General features: G+C 40.7%; 2 protein-coding genes across 9 annotated transcripts in view; one reads left to right on the top strand and one right to left on the bottom strand.

Moving 5' to 3' along the window:
* Positions 1-19,556, bottom strand: part of nf1a (neurofibromin 1a) — a 283,175-nt gene that overhangs the window by 94,977 nt on the left and 168,642 nt on the right. The gene's annotated exons all lie outside the window — the stretch shown is intronic.
* evi2b (ecotropic viral integration site 2B) lies at positions 1,931-14,607 on the top strand. 2 transcript variants are annotated; one of them, XM_078548148.1, is made up of 2 exons: positions 1,931-2,027; positions 9,909-14,607. In XM_078548148.1, exon 2 carries the CDS (start codon positions 9,973-9,975, stop codon positions 11,044-11,046), a length of 1,074 nt encoding a protein of 357 aa, XP_078404274.1. In that variant the 5' UTR covers positions 1,931-2,027; positions 9,909-9,972; the 3' UTR covers positions 11,047-14,607. The 2 variants fall into 2 exon arrangements, with proteins under 2 accessions (XP_078404274.1, XP_078404273.1); XM_078548147.1 differs by lacking the exon at positions 1,931-2,027 and adding an exon at positions 2,770-2,941.

Here is a 19,556-nt window from a genome sequence, read left to right as displayed (position 1 = left end):
ATTGAATTTATCCAAGGCCGAGTTAAATAGATTTTTGATAGGCAAGGGAGTCGAGGGATATGGGGCGGGGGGGGGGGGGTGCAGATGGCAAAATGGAGTTGAGGCCATAGCCAGATCTTATTGAATGGCAGAGCAGGCTCAAAAGGCTGAATGGTCTACTCCTCCTCCCTTTGTACATTAAATTTGTTTTCTTCCCTCTGTTAAAAATGCTCACCTTTCTTTAAGTTCCTAAAGAAGACATATTCATACATAGAAGCTGCCTTTGGTGGAGAAAATAATCAAAGTATATTAGGTACGAATTCAAATAATTACTGTCTGGTTAATTTTTTACTTATTTATTTTTTGCTTAACCAGCTATAAACCCATGTGACATTCTCACTGTACCCATGGGGCCAAATAATTAATTGTATGAAAATATATATGTGACTGTGAAAGCCTAAAACAAGGCATAAAACATTACCTATAGCACTGAGGAGCAGCCTGTTTGATTACTCAACAAAGGTTTCGCACCAGAAATCCCTTGCAGCACCAGATTGCCAATCTTAGGAATATCCCGATAACAAAATTTCCACAGTGAACAGGAGGGGGAGGGTGGCAAGTGTCATCCCAGCTCCCCTTTCAAGTAAATTGAGCATCACCTTCCCTGTGGCTGTGGGTAATGGGTGGCATAGGGAGATACATTGTGTAACCCCCCCCAACACCCAGTGAAAGAACAAACAACAAAACAGTGAAGTGGTGCACTGTTTAAAGATAAAACATAAATGCTGATTTCACAATGGACAGGAAACCATCTGCTCAGGATGCTTAAATTTTAAGTAAATATCAGTTCATACACAGTTGAATAAATTTTTACCATCAACAATGGTTAAAAACAATTTGGTGGAGTAATGTAGAAGTACTTCTACTGGAGAAGAACATAGCTAACCATGGTTGTTCAACAGATAATTACAACTGTAAGTATAAATTTATGGATTCCTGTAGGCAATGGGCAATATGATAGGCCCAAAAAATTAAGTGCATGAAAAAGGTATTTAGAAAAGAAAGACTTGCACCCTTCACACGCTCAGGACATCCCAAAGCACTTTACAATGAAGTTCTTTTGAAGTGTAGTCATTGTTGCAATGTAGGGAACAGCAGCCAATTTGCTCACACCAAACTCCCAAAACAGCAATGCCAAAATGGACAGATAACCTGATTAAATGATGTTGACTGAATAAATATTCACCAGGACCCCAGGTTAACTCCCTGCTCTTCTTCAAAATAGTGACATGGATCTTTTACATCCAACTGAGGGGGCAGATGGTTTAAAATCTCATTTGATAGGAGACATCTGGAATAGTGCAGCATGTTCCCAGTATTGCACTGGAATGTCAGCCTAGATTTTTTTGTGCTCAAGTCCGGAGTGGAATTTGAATCCACAACCTTCTGACTCAGAAGCAAGATTTCTACCAACTGAGGTCAATTTCCATATTTTATGCTGCAGCCCACCAAAACTGTGGAGACCAATGCTCAACAGGAAAGAGAGAGGGGAGAAGGTTTGGTTTGATTTGGTTCCCAGAGGTTTTGGTTCCCTCTAAGAGCATTTCCACTTCATCTCAAAAACATATTCCTGTTTTAATGAGCTGCATAAAAGAACCAGGCTGTCAACTACAATGTCAACACAGGGGGATGCCAAAACGATGACATCCAATCCCTTCAGTGGGGTTCAGCTCATTGTCTCCTCTCTGCCACCACTTCAACATGGAGCACAGTTGTTGCAGCACATTTCAGTGGCTTACCCAAGAGCCAACTTCCTGACCTAGCTTGTCACGTTCAAGAGGTTGGACATCAGCTAAAATTTACTAAAATGAGAGTCGAGTTCCGCTCACCTGCGTTGCTTCTCTGACAACTTTAATTCAAAGCTAAGCAAAACTGTAGTTGTATCATGCTACAAACATAGTCTAACTCTCAGATGAGGAAGAGAGAGGACAGTCAGACACAGGATTTCACAGAAGAACTCTACCAGGAACAGAGTTTCATCAGTACAGGTTGTGTAACTACATGAACTGTTTAACCCTAACTGATCAGGAGCAAATTAAAATATCAAACAGGCTTAGAGTAAACGTGAGCTCTCTGACTGTAGCATTAGGATCAAGCAGCAAACTACATAAAATTGGAAACTTAAATTCATAGTTTAATCTTTAATTGATTTACCTCCAGATTTTATTTTCAAAATAATGCCAGCACTTAGCATTTCTATAGATTTTTCTTTTCCCACCAATTTCCATTATTTTTAAACGCATTTCCATCCATTGTTTTATCTCTACCTTTTATTCCTTCACCCCACCCCGACTAGGGCTATCTGTACCTTGCTTGTCCTGCTTTCTACCCTTAATTAGCACATTCCTTAGATAATATCACCACCTTCAACACCTCTTTGTCCCTTTGTCTGTGACATCTTTTGGTTATCTCCACCTATCACTGGCTGTCTATCCAGCTCTACTTGTCCCACCACCCCCTTAAACCAGCTTACATTTCACCTCTTTTCTATTTTTTACTTAGTTCTGTTGAAGAGTCACATGGACTCAAAACTTTAACTGTGTTCCTCTCCGCAGATGCTCCCAGACCTGCTGAGTTTTTCCAGGTGTTTTTATTTTTGTTTTGCATTTCCAGCATCTGCAGTTTTTTGCTTTTGTCCAGCACTTAGCACTTGTTTTCGAGCCAATTTCTTCACATCCGGACACAAATGCTTTTACTTCCCTTTTTCTAAAACCTCAAGCTTACCAAGTGACAGCATAACACCACAGATCGATTGACTTTGAGTATTCACTTCATCACCAAGCGTGGCAATAAATGCAAAGTTATTAATTTTATAGGAACTTGTATATATCTTAATGTGTAATGCACAGTAACTGCAGACACGGAACCACCCTTCAACCTTCAAGTCCAAGCTCCATCAGTGGTAAGTGTTTGCAAAAGCACAAGTGTGATTTTTGTTTTGGATGCATAGACAAATTATTTTCTTGATAAGGCCACACAGAAAATAGTTTAGTCAATTTGTGATCAGTCAAGAAACCTAAACCTATGATTAGCCAGATTTAGCCTGTGATTTCAAATAGTCAACCTCTCAAGTGTCGCACATTGCTGCTTAGCGAATTAAACAATTGGAGGCGGGGGGGGGGGGGGGAGAAGAGAGGGAGAGGGAGAGGGAGAGAGAGAGAGAGAGAGGGAGGGGGAGAGAGAAAGAGAGGAGTGATCCATCTTTATTTATGAGACAGATGCTGCCCAGGCCATAGCGACAGAGAAGGAAACTCAGTCATTAGAAGGGTTTAAAATTGATAAAGGTGGTGGTATTGGATAAGCTGCCGGTACTTAAAGTTGATAAGGCACCAGAACTGGATGAGATGCATCCGAGAATATTGAAGGATGTGAAATTAGAAATTGCAGACACTGGCAATAATCTTTCAATGTTCCCTGGATTTGGGGGAGGTGCCAGAGGACTGGAGAATTGCAAACATTACACCTTTGTTCAAAAAAGGTTGTAAAGATCTGCCCCGCAATTACAGACCCATCAGTTTAACTTGGGTGGTGGGGAAACTTCTGGAAACAATTATTTGAGATAGAATTAATAATCACATGGAAAAATGTGGATTGATTCGGAAGAGTCAGCATGGATTTGTTAAAGGAAAATCGTTTCTAACTAACTTGTTGGAGTTTTTGAAGAGGTAACAGAAATGGTTGAAGAAAGCAAGGCCGTTGATGTGGTGCAAATGGACTTCCTAAAGGCGTTCGATACAATGCCACAAAAAAGACTTGAGGGGAAAGTTATAAGTCATGGAATAAAAGGGACAATGTCAACGTGGATACAAAATTGGCTGAGGGATAGGAAACAGAGAGTAATGGTTAAAAGGTATTTTTGGGCTGGAAGAGGTTTGTCGTGGAGTTCCCCTGGGGCCAGTATTGGGGCACTTGTTTTTCCTTTTATATATATATATATATATTTATATATATTAAATAATCCAGATCTTGGTGTGCAGGGGACAATTTCAAAGTTTGCAGACGACACAAAACTTGGGAGAATTGTAAACTGAGGGGACGGTGTAGAACTTCAAAGGGACACTGACACGTTGGTGGAGTAGGCAGATAGATGGCAGATGAAGTTCAATGTGGAGATGTGTGAGGTTATACACATTGGTACAAAGAACAGGGAGAGACAGTATAAAATAAAGGATACTATTCTAAACGGTGTGCAGGAGCAGAGAGACTGGGGTGTATGTGTACATACGTCATTAAAAGTGGCAGGACAGGTAGAGAGAGCTCTTTCCAAAGCATACAGTATTCTAGACTTCATTAATAGGGGCATAGAGTACAAGAGTAAGGAGGCTATGATAAACTTATATAAGACACTGGTTAGACCTCAGCTGGAGTATTGTGTACAGTTCTGGGCGTCACACTATAGGAAGGATGGTTCCAGGAATGAGACACTTCAATTATGAGGGAAGATTGCAGAAGTTGGGACTGTTTTCCTTGGGGGGGAGAAGGTTAAGAGGAGACCTGATAGAAGTTTTCAAAATCATGAGGGGTCTGGACAGTAGATAGGGAGAAACTGCTCCCGCTCATAAACGGATTGAGAACCAGAGGGCACAGTTTTGAAATGTTTTGCAAAAGACGCAAATGCGAGGTGAGAAAAAACTTTTTCACACAGCGAGTAATTAGGGTTTGGAATGCGCTGCCTGGAAGTGTGGTGGAGGCAGGTTCGATTGAGGCATTCAAGAAGGCATTGGATGATTATTTAAATAGAAACAACATGCAGGCTATGGGGAACAGGCAGGAGATTGACACTAAGTTAAAATGCTCAGCCAGCTGGTGCAGATACGCTGGGCCAAATGGGCTCCTTCTGTGCCATTACAATTCTGTGATTCTGAAGAAGGCGGGGGGGGGCGGGGAGTGTGTGTGTGAGTGAGTGTGTGTGTGTGTGTGTGTGTGTGTGGAAGAGAGGCAGGGGGTGGGGAGAGAGAGCGAGTGAGGGGGGGTAGGAGAGAGATATGGCTGTTTCTATGGGTAAATTGTTACAGAATTTATGGCATAGGTGCATTGTTAGTGCCTGATGCACATCAACACTCCTACTGAGTGGTTTCAGACCATTGAAAGCAATTCATTGCAAGTCTATTGATTAATTATGGAGTTATAACACATTCATTTAGATACTGGCAGCCACATCAAAAGCTCTCAAAAACACTTTGCACAATTGCTTCTTCTTGAGCACACAGTATAGGCAAAAACGGCACTATCCGAAGTCACTTTCAGCCCATAAACACAAGGAGATGGTAGCCTAGTCAATCTTTTTAGGTGCTGCTGATATAGGTGTTGCTTATTGGCACAGGAATCTTTTGTGGGGATTTCTGCTTCAAGGAAAAACAAAATTTCCCTGTGCAACATAGAAGTAAAACCTATTCATGCATATATTCATCCCAGTGTTACCTATTAAGTTGTCCGCCATGATTCAGTGGTAGCAAACTCATCTCTGACTCGGAAGATGGTGGATCAAGTCTCATTCCAGAGACCTGAGCACATAGTACTGTAAAGCATCAGGTTGAATTAACTGTTGCATTGTCAAAGGTGCTGTCTTTCAGATGAGACCTTAAATTGATGCTCCATCTGCCCCCTTAGGTTAGTCTGAAAGATTCCATGGCACTGTTTTGAAGAAAGGCAGGAAAGTTCTCCTGTAGCCTGGACAACCTTTCTCCCCCAGCCAATATCCCTAAGTCATTATCACATTGCTAACTGTGGGACCTTGCTGTTGAAACCTTCTGCTGCATTTCTTGCATTACAGCAGTGACTACACTTCAAAAGTAGCTGCAAAGTGCTTTGGGATGTAATGAACCATTCCAGCAGACATAAAAGGTGCCAAATATTTGTTCAAGCATGTTTTAAAAATTTTTCTTCCATCTCATTTAACCACCTTCTTGTACCCACCACCCAGTACCTGACTGAGGGACAGAAGGGCAATCAGAGCTTTAAGCTTCCATCAATGTTGCCTTTGAGATAAGGCATCAGAAACAGGTAACAGTAGTGTAGGCTTACACGAGATAGATTTTCTCCTTCTGCGGAGAGCACCCTGGGGGTTCCTGCTGGGAACCTCACACATGCCATTTTCTGAGCTGGAGAAAATTGCTGTGGTAGGGCTGGGGAGATGCAAAATTATGTCTCATCAGCCCAGTGTAAAAGCACACAATTGCACTATGCAGCAGACTGCATCAGCATACATTTTAGACAGTCATTTGAACAGCTGTGCTGTTTAGGGAACTAATTATCATGTTAACTATTTTAGAAACATAGCTAACATGACTGTTTTTCCCAGAGCTGAAATTGGGAACTTGCAGTGCAAGGGGAATTTCCCCAATAAGAGGCAACTTCTCTTGGACCACATATGTCTCTATTCCTGCTGCCAATTATCCAGCAATGTTGAAATTTGCCCCCCTTAAACCAGCTTATATTTCACATCGCTTCTATTTTTACTTAGTTCTGTTGAAGAGTCATACAGACTCGAAACGTTAACTGTACTCCTCTCCGCAGATGCTGCTAGACCTGCTGAGTTTTTCCAGGTATTTTTGTTTTGAAATTTAGAAGCTGTTCAATCTCATTCTTGCTCAGCTGAAAAGAGAGCAAAAAATACACTAAAACAAAGAATTAAAAAATCAATTGTTCAACATAAACTGGGAACCCAGGCGAATTTCAAACATGTGCAAGGAATAAAACAAATGTTGTAGTCTGATCTGAGTCACAGCTAAGCACCACAGTCCGGAAAGGAAGGGATGAATTATAAGAGATACTACTTCAGAGCAGAGATTAATTAACTGAGTGTACTCTTCAACTGAACGGAGTTCTTTTTTGTCAACGAGCACAGTTAGTGAACTTTTTGCCGGTATCCTAATTCACCAGCCCTAAAGCTGAGTAATGAAATTACTGTACATATTGTTTACATAGCACTTGTAAAAGTGCACCTTCCAGTTCAGATAAAAAGTCAGTCGCAAGATCACAACTCCTACTGAAAATGATGTACAAATATCCAGGTCAGGCCCATGACACTTCATTCTCATTGTAAGGATTAAGTCACTAGAATTTTTATATAACAGCATCAGCTCACTCCAAAACGAAGTGTTTCAAACCATCATATATGACTTTATTCACGCTTAGATTATGCACAGTGCTGGTTGGAAGCTGTTTGCACAAACCTGCTTAAGGTTGAACACACAAGAGAGGTACATAGCCACTCAAACACATTCACCAGCCAGCCCAGGCACACTTGGATAGTGAACAATGCACTATTGCAGGCACTGACATCAGAGTTATGTACCCTGATTAATTGTAATCTGCAGAAGCAGATGTGCTTCTATTACAGAATTACAGCAGACTGCAGATGCACGGTCCTTCCTTTGTTGGCTACAATCCATACTGCAAACCAGTTGGTCTACAACAAACTGATAGCATCAAATTAGATGTGATCCAGGAATCCACCACTGGATTACAACCAAGTGGATTAATTAAAGTAAATGTGAAGAGCTCACTTCAGCAACACTACTGGGTCTGTCTCCTTGATGTGCAGTATGAAAATCAGAGTATACCACACAGGCCATTCTCTGAGGGTGCTACAATGCTGCAAGCCAAGAAAAACACATTTATATCAGAAGAGAGTGCTTCACACAGCATTCTGTGAGCTGCATTCAGATGCTCATGGCTGAATACAAGATTATCTGGCTCCGAGCTTTACTTTCAATCAGATGTACATTTCACTAAAATGGGGTGTCATTCATTTAGTTGAAAGTACAGAACAGCGTAATTAATTTTCCAATCTTGGCATTCTCCAATTCAAAGAAAATAGAACAAAACTCTACCTTAACCAGCAATTTTTAATACTCAAATCTCTTCTCTCCCCTCCTATCTACATCTTCCTCCAGCCCCAGATCCAAACTTGAAATCTCTGTGCTCCTTCAATTATGGTCTTTTGCACATCCCCAGTTTTCATCACTGCACCAATAGCACAGCAGTGCCTTCAGTTGCCTCAGCCCTAAGCCATGTTAATCTTCCTAAAACTTTCCAGTCACTCAACCTCTCTCCTCAAAGAAGATCCTTAAAAAACCTTTTTAACAAAGCTCGTGATCACCTGTCCTAATATTTCCTTATATAATGTATAACTCTACCTGTTAAAGTGGTTTATTTAAGGTTCCATGGCAATATTTGAAGAGTAGGTGGTTTTTATGGCTAACAATGCTCCTTAACTAATAGGAGCAAAAACAGTTTAACCATGCTTAACAGTTTAACCCTTGCTGTTTGTGGGATGTTGATGTGCAGATGCTGTATTTCACATTTGGGAGCATTTCAACAAGTATGAAATAAATACAAATTATGTGGGTATATTTTGGACTTCCGGAGTGTAGCCAAGATCATTTGCAAGGGCTTCACCTACACTACCTTATCACTGATCAAAAAATACAAGCATTTTAGAAATATCTGAGGAATTGGGGAGGAATGCTTTTAAAAATTAGCCGCCCTGTGTGTGTTAGTGACCTACCAGGCAGTGTTTATCCTCTGATGACAGAAGACTAACAGCCACTCAAAGGGGAAGTGCAGTTGACTAACTTGCTTGCCAACCTTAAACGTTAAGACTACCCATGTAAGGAGCAGTGTCTCAGCCGCGTCTGTCCTATTCTCAGCTGCATTCTCGCAGCCTGCGAGGAGACACTTATGGCAACACCACTCCTGCTAGGTTATTAGAACATTCAGCTCCATCTGCATCATGAATGAGGGATGTGGTTCACAATCTGTTGCTCCCACTCATGATATTACTGAAGCAGATAAAATCAGTCCAGCCAAAGTCTGTTCCTTGTCTTCCAATTAACCCCTCGAAAGCATAGAGTAGGTCAACAGTGAGAAGCTTAATTTAAACAATGTGCATTTATATTGCACGCCTTAATTGTAGTAAAACTTCCCAAGGTACTTTTAAAGTTGAAATTAAACAAATGTGACTGAGCCACGGGATATATTAGGACAGATGATCAAAAGCTTGGTTAAAAAAGTAGTTTTTAAAGATTGTCTTAAGGTGTGTGTGTGTGCGTGTACTGGCAGAGAGATTTGGGAAGGTTAATTCCTGAGCTTAGGGTGAAGGCAGCTGATGGCACGGCCACCAACAGTTTAATAAGGACAACTGGGGATGTGCAGGATGCCAGAAAAGAGCAGCCAGAGATCTCAAGAGTGTTGTAGGAAATTACAGAGATATGGAGGGGTGAGACCATGGAGAGATTGGAAAAAAGGACAAGAATGATAAAATCAGGGCATTGCTGGACCGGGAGCTAATGCAGGTCAGCAAGCACAGGGCTGTTGAGTTCACATAACTTGGTGTAAGTTAGGATACATGCAGTAGAATTTTAATGAGCTCAAATTTACAGAGGGCGCAGGGTAAGAGGCTGGGCAGGAAAACATTGGAAGAGTCAAATTCTGTGGTAACAAAGAAATGGTTCAGCATTTCAACAGCAGATAAGCTGAGCCGGGGTGGATGTTATGGGGGTTAAAGTCAGCAATCTTGGTCATCTAGAGGATATAGCGTTGAAAACTTAGCTCAGGGTCAAATGTGACATCAAAGTAGCAAATGGCCTGGTTCAGCCTCAGCAATAGCCTGGGAAAGGGATGGAGTTGGTGGTTAGGGGTAAAAACAATGGCTTTGGACACTAACAAAAGTTACTATTGCGAGTTAGCAACAGGCATTTTTAAAGTTGCTTTAAAGTATGAATTTATTAACTTGATACTTGAAGTGTGTTGATGGTACATCTTTTTCTTTAACTTCTATACACAGACACACACACAGAATTTTTACCACACAATTCCAAAAAGGAACACTATTAAAAAATGTTTCTGTTCTTAATTCTTTTTAGGTATTTATAGGCATCAGCAGCCTGGTTTTGATTCTGAAAACCTGTCTCTTCAAAACTAAGAAAGATGGAAGCAATCCAGCTGGCTACACTGGCACTACTGGTAAACGGCCTTGGGGGCACAACCACAACTAACTTTCAGTTAACGGTGGGATCAGAAAGAACAAACCCAACATCATCTTCACTTCACGACTCAGCTACCCTGACCCCTGCAACTCCCTTGATAATCACAAGTATGCCAACTGTAACAAGTGGACCTTCAAGCGATCTTCCCAGCAACACTTCTATCTTGACAAATACACCTTCTACAACTTCACAGCTCACATCAAAAATTTCACCTGAGGTACAATCGATTCAGAGTTCGCCCTCTCAACCAACTTCATACGTGACAAATATAAATCAGACTTCTATGCCAATCACTATTAAGTCTACGCCAATCACTATTAAGTCTACGCCAATCACTATTAAGTCTACGTCAACCACTGAGTCATCTATTAAATACTCTGATAACCCGACTGCAGGCAAGATTGTTGCTTACTTCATCGGCGGGATATTGTTGCTAATGTTGATCATAATATGCACTCTTCTGATAAGGAGAAGATGTTCAAAATATCCTGTACAGGACCTCACATGGGCAGGAGCTTGTCCAGGCCCCAGTGAAGATGGTGTACATGCAGCTGAGGACAATGATAACAATGTTGCTCCAGCAAAGCGTCCCTCACTCACCACCTTCTTATCTAAAAAATCTAAACGTGAATCCTTACTTGATCAATATAGCATGGAGGTGCAGGAGTCTGAAGGAATCATCAATGCTTCTTCATCAGAGATTGAAGAAAAGCTCATTGAGCCTGAAGTCAAAGTGGAAAATGAAACAGAAAAAGAAACACCATCTACCAGTGCAACACACGAAATACAAAGCCAAGTTTTTCCACCACCACCTCCTCTTGAGGCACAAGTTTCACTGAATGGCAATGACCCAGCTGCTCCACTGCCTGCAACCGATACAGATGCTCCTAGCTCCCCTCAGGAGGTTCCTGATGTAAATCCAAACATCACCAGCTTTCCCCTTCCTCCATTCGACTTTCTGGATCTTGTGAATGATTCTGATTTTCCACCACCACTCATTGAGCTGCAAGCCTAAAGCACTGGTTTTTAGTTTTAGCTTTCACAACTGCAAAGCAAGTGTACATTGGCTACAGGGTTGCAAGGCAGCAAGTGCTTTTGTGCATCAGCATTGCCACACCATATTGTAAAAAATAAGACATGTTAAAATAATCGATAACTCCTGTAGTGCAATGCACTGCATTTTTTTGAAATGCAAAGTTGGAGGTGGCATGATTTGAACCTACACACATGCAAACAAAATCTCCCATAGACTGCAATTCCATTAATGTTCTGCTTCTTTAAAAATTAAATGGGCAGCAATACAAGCTCAATTCTCAATTTGTTTCATGCCCACCTCTGCAGACCACTGGGTAACTGGTTAACAGTGAATTACCTCAAAAGCCTTTTCGCTTTTATTATCCATCCACCAATTCCCTTCTCAGCAGCCATCTTATGCACAGTTCATTATTAAAGTGGTGAATATAGCAGCAAATGATACATTTCCTGTTTTTAGACAACAAAGAAAAATTGTTTATAAGACCACAAACGGAAAAACAGTTGGCCAAACAACCCCATGAAAGCAGAGTTTAACACACAAATCTTCAATAGTTCATGTGAGATGGAAAAAGTCTAGAAAACAAAATAATAATTTCTATGGGCCAGCTTTACTCAGAAATATTACAGGAGTATAACTTATTCAGCTTGAAAAAAATTCTTCAACAGACAAGTTTGCAAATAAGAAAAACAGAAGCTATGCTTTGTAAACATATTCCATGGCACTGCAGACTGCTTTTAGTGTTGTATGCGCTGGTCTTCCCCATATCTTTCTCCAGGTTTCCCTCTACCCTACTCAAACTCCACTGAAAATTAACACATTTTAGTATTTTATTTCTTAAGTGTGAATTAATTTTGAATGGAAGGTTACAGACTGTTAAATCTAATCAATGATTTATTTACAGTCCCAAATTTTGCAAATAATTTTAAGATAACCTAGATCTGCATGTTTTAATCAGTAACTTTTAATTTATATGTTATGACCAAATAGAAAAGGAGAGAACTAATAAAAGCAATGAAACAGTCAATTGGAGCTTTAGTTAAATGTAGATATTCTTACGTTGGTACTCAGAATGCCATCTAAAGATCTCAACTTAGACAAATGGAATACTGGACTCCAGAATGCATAGATTTTTTACAATTGCAAGTTCTTTGATCAATTTCAAAGATAGGAAGAGCAATAGCAATTAAAGGGAAAGGGCTGTAGCAAAAGACAACATTTTTAAAAGTAGAATCGGATTGTCTCTCCAATATGGCAGGTAAATGTGAAGCAAAAAATGTGAAGAAAATAATTGGGCCAGAAATATGCATATGGAATTAGTTAATTGAAAGTTCACAGTGGATTTGGGGAGCAATTACTGTCATGTTCATTGCATTGTCCAGATGGTGTAACAAGGCAATTAAAAAAGTTAATAGAGTGGTAGGATATCTATGTTTTAGAACAAATTCAGAGAAAAGCAACATGGCTGATTCCAAATATAGAGATGAGATTTGCCATGAGGAAGCATCTGAAAAACTTGAACCTTACAACTTAAAGTGGTTAAGAGGGGATTGCAACTGATAAACTCAGTGTTACTTTCAAAACAAACAAGCTACAAGATCAGAGGATACCAAGGGAAGTTAATGAAATAAAAAGGAAATGCTACTTTCACAATGAGTCCTATAAACGTTCATGCTACCAAGCAGGAGAATAGAGGCAAAAGCATTGGGATTTTTCTAACAATGAACCAGACTGCGTGGTAGGAGGGTTTCTCTACCAGATGGGTCATCTTCGATGGGGCAGATGACAATCTCGACCCTGGCTTTTCTTGCATGTTACATCAGTCCACTGACCAGTAGTAAATATTTGGGCAGCTGTTTGGTACAGCACATTAATACACATCGCCAACTGGTCAGGATGGAACCAGTCAATTTTTTTCTTAATATTTTATCCATGTTCAGCACATGCCCAGAACTCCAGTAAAACAACATTCATCAGCAACATATTAAAACGGACAAAAGTTTATTTCAATAAAGATTAAAAGCAAAGACCAAATTTTAAAACAGGTAGTGTTGAATAATTCTGGAGCAATGAGGTTACAAGCCTTAATACTAATATCAAAATGTTAAAGATGGCATTTGATGACCACCGATTCTGTTGCCACAAAAGCTTTAAAATTAAAAAGAAAAAAGAACAGAAAGACCTTCATTTATGTAGTGCCTTTCACCACCACAGGACGTCTCAAAGCACTGGAGCTTTGACTTTTGTGCTTAAGTCGTGGAATGAGTCTTGAACCCACAACCTTCTGAATTAGAGGTGAGCGTGAGGCCAGCTGAGCCACACCTTACTAAAATATTGGGCATTCCTCAGATGTATATCGTGGCTCCATTCAGCATTTACCAGCTGAAATCTGCTTGCTAAGTGTGTGATGTTGAATTGAGTTAGATTGCATTAAGTGCGACCCAGTTGCTGCTGTGCTATTGAAATTGCGAAACAAATGTTCTTCACTGAGTCATTAATCCAGAAGGCTCAGGTTTACAAGAAAAGGAAATTATCACAGGGTTTACAAATACTAATATGAAAATTTAACAAGTATATTTATGCCCACTCACAGCTGTGTTTTAAATTGCCATGGTATATTGCCTTACACCACTTTGCTAAAGCTACATTAGACATGACTATGAAATATTACTCACTCTCCCAGAATCTCAGAATTGTTATAGCACAAAAGGTGGCCATTTGGCCCATCATATCTGCACCGGCTCTCTCAATGAGCAATTCACTTCGTGCCACTCCCCCGTCTTCTCTCCATAACCTGGCATGTCATGAAAAATATAATTTTCATAATATTGTAGTGATTTATTGTAAAGGTAGGTTAGTAGTGGGGTTTGGATTAGTTTCTCTGTGTGGATGTGTGTGGGGGGGTTTTAATTGAATTGCAGAGAGCTAGTCTGGAGCTTTTGAGTTATCAAAAGGGAAGCTAGGTTTGAAATACTAAATACATAAACATGGCTGAAGTTTTAGAATGAGGGGTGCATGGAACATTTGCATTTTTAGATAAACCAGAGACAGTCATGAATTTCAAAGCGATAAGAAGGTGTTACACTTAGCCATAAGAAGTTAAGCCAAACAGTTTGCTTATTTTTCCCAAAGACTACTGATTATGAGTACTATGAAAGATTTTATGGAAAAAGTAAAGTTGCAAAGACATATTGGGACAATGGAATTTACATTAAAAAGGGGGAAACCTGTATAAAGGAAATGAGGTTGTGTGTAAGGGAGAAAGCATTCTAAGATTTAACAAGTGTGAAAAGCCTCCAGCCTGTGTGTATCAAGCTGCTGTCTGTAGGAACTTAAGCTAAGAAAACTCACTATGAATATCACTGTCCAAGGTATTGTGTGCTTTGCCTGGGTCTGTCAAAATCCATTTTGTTTTACAGTTGCCTTAATGGAGGTGCAACTGGAGTCAGATTAATTAGGAGATTTGAGTTATTTTTGTAGACCTATGTATGTGCTTAAAATCTTTTCTTCTATTAAAAATGTTTAATTTAGTTTTGTAAAAAACCTCTAAGACTCAGTGGTCTTATTACTACTGAATTCAAGGCACGCATCACAGAATAAAAACAAATTACAAAACAGTTGTGGCAGCTGTTTCAAGTTTCCCTCTGGGATTTAAGCACTCGGCATTTACATCCACTGTGCCATAACACTACACATTCTTCCTTTTCTCAGTCATTCATGCAAGATCATTGAACTGCTTGCAGCACTGCATCCGATCCTCTGACTACACTTCTAGCATTGACCACAACATCAATCTTTTCCCTATGAACCAGCCTCCTGGTTCCCTGTGGATAAAGAATCTCTCTCCTCCTGTCCACCACTTGCACCAAGGCCTCTAGTGCTGTGGCGGAAAAATCTTGGAGCATGCTCTCTGCCCTGTTACACCATCATTCAGTGTTCCTCCTACTCAAACAGCGCAACTCCCTCCATACCGTATACTACTGTGCTGCCACCGCCGCTTCTGGGTCTGTCCTACCGGTGGGTCAAGGCGTATCCTGGGATGGTGATGTCTGGGATATTGTCTGTAAGGTATGATTCGATAGGTATGACTATGTCGGGCTGTTGTTTGACTAGTCTGTGGGACAGCCCTCCCAATTTTGGCACAAACCCCCAGATGTTAGGCAGGATGACTTTGCTGGGTCGACCAGGCCGGGTGCACCATTGTTGTTTCCTGTGCCTAAGTCAAAGCCAGGTAGTCCTTCCAGTTTAATGAGTATTCTGTAGCAGCTTGGTCCAACTGGTTGGGCAGCTAAGAGTCAACCACATTGCTATGGGTCTGGAGTCACATGTAGGCCAGTCCTGATAAGGACAACAGATTTCCTTTCCTAAAGGACTTTTAGTCCTTAGAGATCTTTTAAAACAATCGATGATAGTTTCATGGCCACCATTATGGAGACCAGCTTTCAATTCCAGATTTTAAAAAATTCATTAATTGAATTTAAATTTCACCAGCTGCCCTGCATTAGCCTGACCTCTGGATTACCAGTGACCTTACCACTATGCTTTTGTCTCCCCAATTTGTGTACACATATCCCCTTAACGCAGTGTTTCCTATACATGTATATCTCCTTAATGGAGTGTTTCAGTGTCATATCAATTTCAGGGCAATTGCCTTAAGATGGATTTTAAAAACTGCTGGGAGCCAATCACCTCAACAAACACAACCTGCCATGACAACATTAGGTGAACAGGCTCACTGCAGTCAACTCCGTCTAAGAACGACTACTAACTTTCCATTACAAAATTCTTCATCTGAAATAGAAAATATAATTCACAGGGTTCGCTCTGTCCATAAGAGATCTTTCTGCCATAAGTCAGTGAGCTTCGATAAAGCTATAGCCAAGAACTGAACTGGCCAGGACACTGCTCTGTCTCATTAGGTACTTATCGTACCAGTTTTTGAATTTCTCAAGAGATTTCCGAAGTTGGCCTTGTTCAATTAGCTGTTGAACATTCAAAAGAATTAAAAAGGAATATTGTACATCATTTTCATACCTGGTTCTTTTCACATACTGTCATGTACTCCCAGACCTGTTACTAATGCAGCTAAGCTTACCTTCCCAACATTTTAAGAGCTTTTATTGCCTGCCCCATTGTCCTAGGTCTTTGCTGAATTCAAGTCACATTATCATCCATTTGGAAATTTATTGGAGATACATTGGTTGTTCACCAAAAATTTCTCACATGAAATGAAAAAGAAAAATTACTTGCTAACGCTGAGCAATGTAAAATCCTGTGCCACCGCACTGCAGTGCCATCTTATATCTTGGTACACAGGTGCTACACAGGCAAGTTCCTCTTCTTAATCAGAGGACTGGAAGGGAGTGTGATGGGCTAGGAAGGTGATATGAGGAGCAAAGGAGCAATGGGCACACAATCATTCAGTCCCTGGGGGCGTAGCAGCGAAGACACCGCCTAATTGAGATTCCTCCCTCCTTCCTCAATCTTCTTGTTTAGTGGGCCTGTCTTTTCCACCATAGGAGAGGATACAGATGAGCTGTCACTCATGCTGACAAAGAAGGTAGGCTGCGAAAGTTTTCTCAAGTGCATTGCCTTCAGTTCCGGCTTTTCCACAATGATCATGGGCCTTACCCGGCTGGGCAGGTTGATGCTGTCCTGTCTGCCCTGGAATTGGACGCCATTGGTGTTGTACAGGGCTCAGCCCAGGGACCCTGACGATGAAGACTGTTGGGCCTTGGAGGAGAAGCTCAGAGGTGTTCCCCCACCTATCAGATCTAGGTGCAGGTAGTCAGCCCCTCAGTCCAGCATTCACCTGCACTCTGCCCCATGCTGCTGTTGAGAATCAAGGGGTCAATCTTAACGCTCTGCGCCATCCCAAAATAGCCAGCTACCAGGAGACCACACTGCGCTGAGCATTCTGGGAGAGAATATTACAGCCTTGTCACTACATAAATCTGTTCGCAGAATCAATTTGTCTTGGGTTAGATAGAGAAGTTAGGATTATGATTGGTTTAAATTTTAGGTTATGGATTTTAGGCTTATGGTTTATCTGTGAATTTATTACAGGGGACACTATGTTCTTGAAAGAAAGTGCTTATTTCAACATTAAAGACTTATTCTAGTTGATTCTCTAGGCAAAGCAGCTCTATTTCATGAAACCAACCTTGGTACTGCTCCTCTCCCTGATCAGTGGCCATGCTGCTCCCTGGTTCAGAGCTTGACTATATTGGGGTCATAAGCTGTAGGTAGCATGAGAACCCTGATGAAACAACATCTGTCCCCTTTACAGACTGAACTGCTGTGTACTTCCAGCATATTAAATTTATTGAGATTTCTGAACTCATTATGAATTCATAATGTCTCCAATTTAAAAAAAATGTTGCCCTTAAGAGTTTTTCAGAATGATTCCCTCACCTGCTTCTATGGCACATTAGTTGAACTTATCCCATTTTGGGCCTCCCACAGAGGAGCTTTTATAGCTAGCACCTCAATATTGTGAAAATCCAACGATGAAACAAATTCCAGTAGGAACTGCTTAGGCATCACGACAAGAGATAAGTAACTCAGCAATATTTCCTCATCTTTATGCAATAATACAATATCTGTCACCACATTGTAGTCCTAGATGTAGAAATTCAGTTGACTTATTGTGGGATGCCATGCCATCCTCTACATCATTTGCACTAATAAGTCACTTCTTTGGAATTAGTGTCAAATGCCCTGTTTGTGCCAGAAACATTATTCCATACAGAAATTGTACACAAAGCATACAGCTACAATTTTGCTTAGTCAAACTGCTTCCTGTGAGCAAATATCACAGTTTCAAAACCAACTTCAGTTTCTCCTCTGTGGGGCAGTTTTCCACATTAAAGACAGACATTTAAGGGGATATTTCAGAATACTCAAAATAACTATATTCCTGCTATAAAGAAAAATTCTAAGGGAAGGACCCAACAGCCATGGTTAACTAAAGTAGTTAGGGAAAGCATCAAACTTGAGGAAAAAACATATAACTTAGTAAAGATGAGTGGCAGTTTAGATGATTGGTCAGAATATAAAGGGCAGGAGAGAATGACTAAAAGGTCAAATATGAAAGGAAGCTAGCTACAAATGTTAAAACAGACAGCAAGGGCAGAATTTTACAGCAGCAGGATTTTACGTTCCCGCTGAAGTCAATGGGGTTTATAATGTCTCGCCGCGTTGTGTGGCCCTGCCCCCGCCGAAACAGGGCCGTAAAATTCTGCCCCAAGAGTTTCTACAGGTATTTAAGTAGGCAAAGAGTAGGGAAAGTGAGTGCTGGTCCTCTAGAGAGTGAGAATGGGGGTTTTTTGTAGATAAGAAGGAAATGGCACATGAAATGAATAAATATTTTGTTCCTGTCTTCACTATAGGGGATACAAAGAAAACATTCCAGTAATAGCTGTAAATCGGGAGGTGGAAGAGAGAGAGGAACATTGTGAAATTACAATCCCTAGGGAAATAATGCTGAAGAAACTGATGGAGCTGCGGGCTGACAAGTCTCTGGGTCCAGATGGACTTCATCCTAGGGTCTTAAAAGAGGTGGCTAATGAGTTAGTAAGTGCGTTGGTGTTAATTTTCCAAAATTCCTTAGATTCTTGGAAGGTTCCGTCAGACTGGAAAGTAGCAAATATAACCCCTCTGCTCAAGGAGGAGATGGGGCAAAAAATAGAAAACTATAGGCCAGTGAGCTTGACGTCTGCCGTGGGAAAGGTGTTAGAGTTGATCATTCAAGAGGTTGCAGCTGGGCATTTAGAAAAGCTCAAAGTAATTGGGAAGAGTCAGCATGGCTTTATGAAAGGGAAATCATGTTTAACCAATTTATTAGGGTTCTTTGAGGAATAACGTGCGGTGGATAGAGAGGAGCCTGTAGACGTACTGTACTTGGATTCCCAGAAAGCATTTGATAAGGTTATTGCGGAAAATAAAAGCTCCCAAGTGTAGGGGGTAACATATTAGCTTGGATAGAAGATTGGCTGGTTGGCAGAAAACAGAGCATGCATAAATGGGTCTTTGATTGGCAGGATATGACAAGTGGAGTCCCGTAGGGGTCTGTGCTGGGGCCTCAACTTTTTACAATTTACATCAATGACTTAGAGGAGGGGAGCGAAGGCATGATAGCTAAATTTGCAGACGACACAAGGATAGATAGGAAAGTATGTTGTGAAGACGACATAAGGAGCTTGCAGATGGATATAGATAAGTTGAGTGAGTGGTCAAAAATCTGACAGATGGAGTAAAATGTGGGAAAAGGTGAGGTTGTTCACTTTGGCAGCAAGAATAAAAAATGCACAGTATTACCTAAATGGAGAACAACTGCAGAATTCCAAGGTGCAGAGGGATCTAGGTGTTCTTGTGCATGAGTCACAAAAACTTAGTATGCAGGTACAGCAAGTAATTAAGGCTAATAGAATGCTATTCTTTAAGAGAGGAATTAAACATAAAAAATAAGGATGTTATACTTCAGTTATACA

Source organism: Cetorhinus maximus, chromosome 9 (genome assembly GCF_964194155.1).
Source record: "Cetorhinus maximus chromosome 9, sCetMax3.hap1.1, whole genome shotgun sequence".
Lineage (NCBI taxonomy): Eukaryota > Metazoa > Chordata > Chondrichthyes > Lamniformes > Cetorhinidae > Cetorhinus > Cetorhinus maximus.
Note: the sequence above shows the minus strand (reverse complement) of the source record. Positions and strands in the feature narration are given on the sequence as shown.

Excerpts from the sequence above, each read along its gene's own strand:
- evi2b (XM_078548148.1), top strand. The coding sequence starts at position 9,973 with ATGGAAGCAATCCAGCTGGCTACACTGGCACTACTGGTAAACGGCCTT.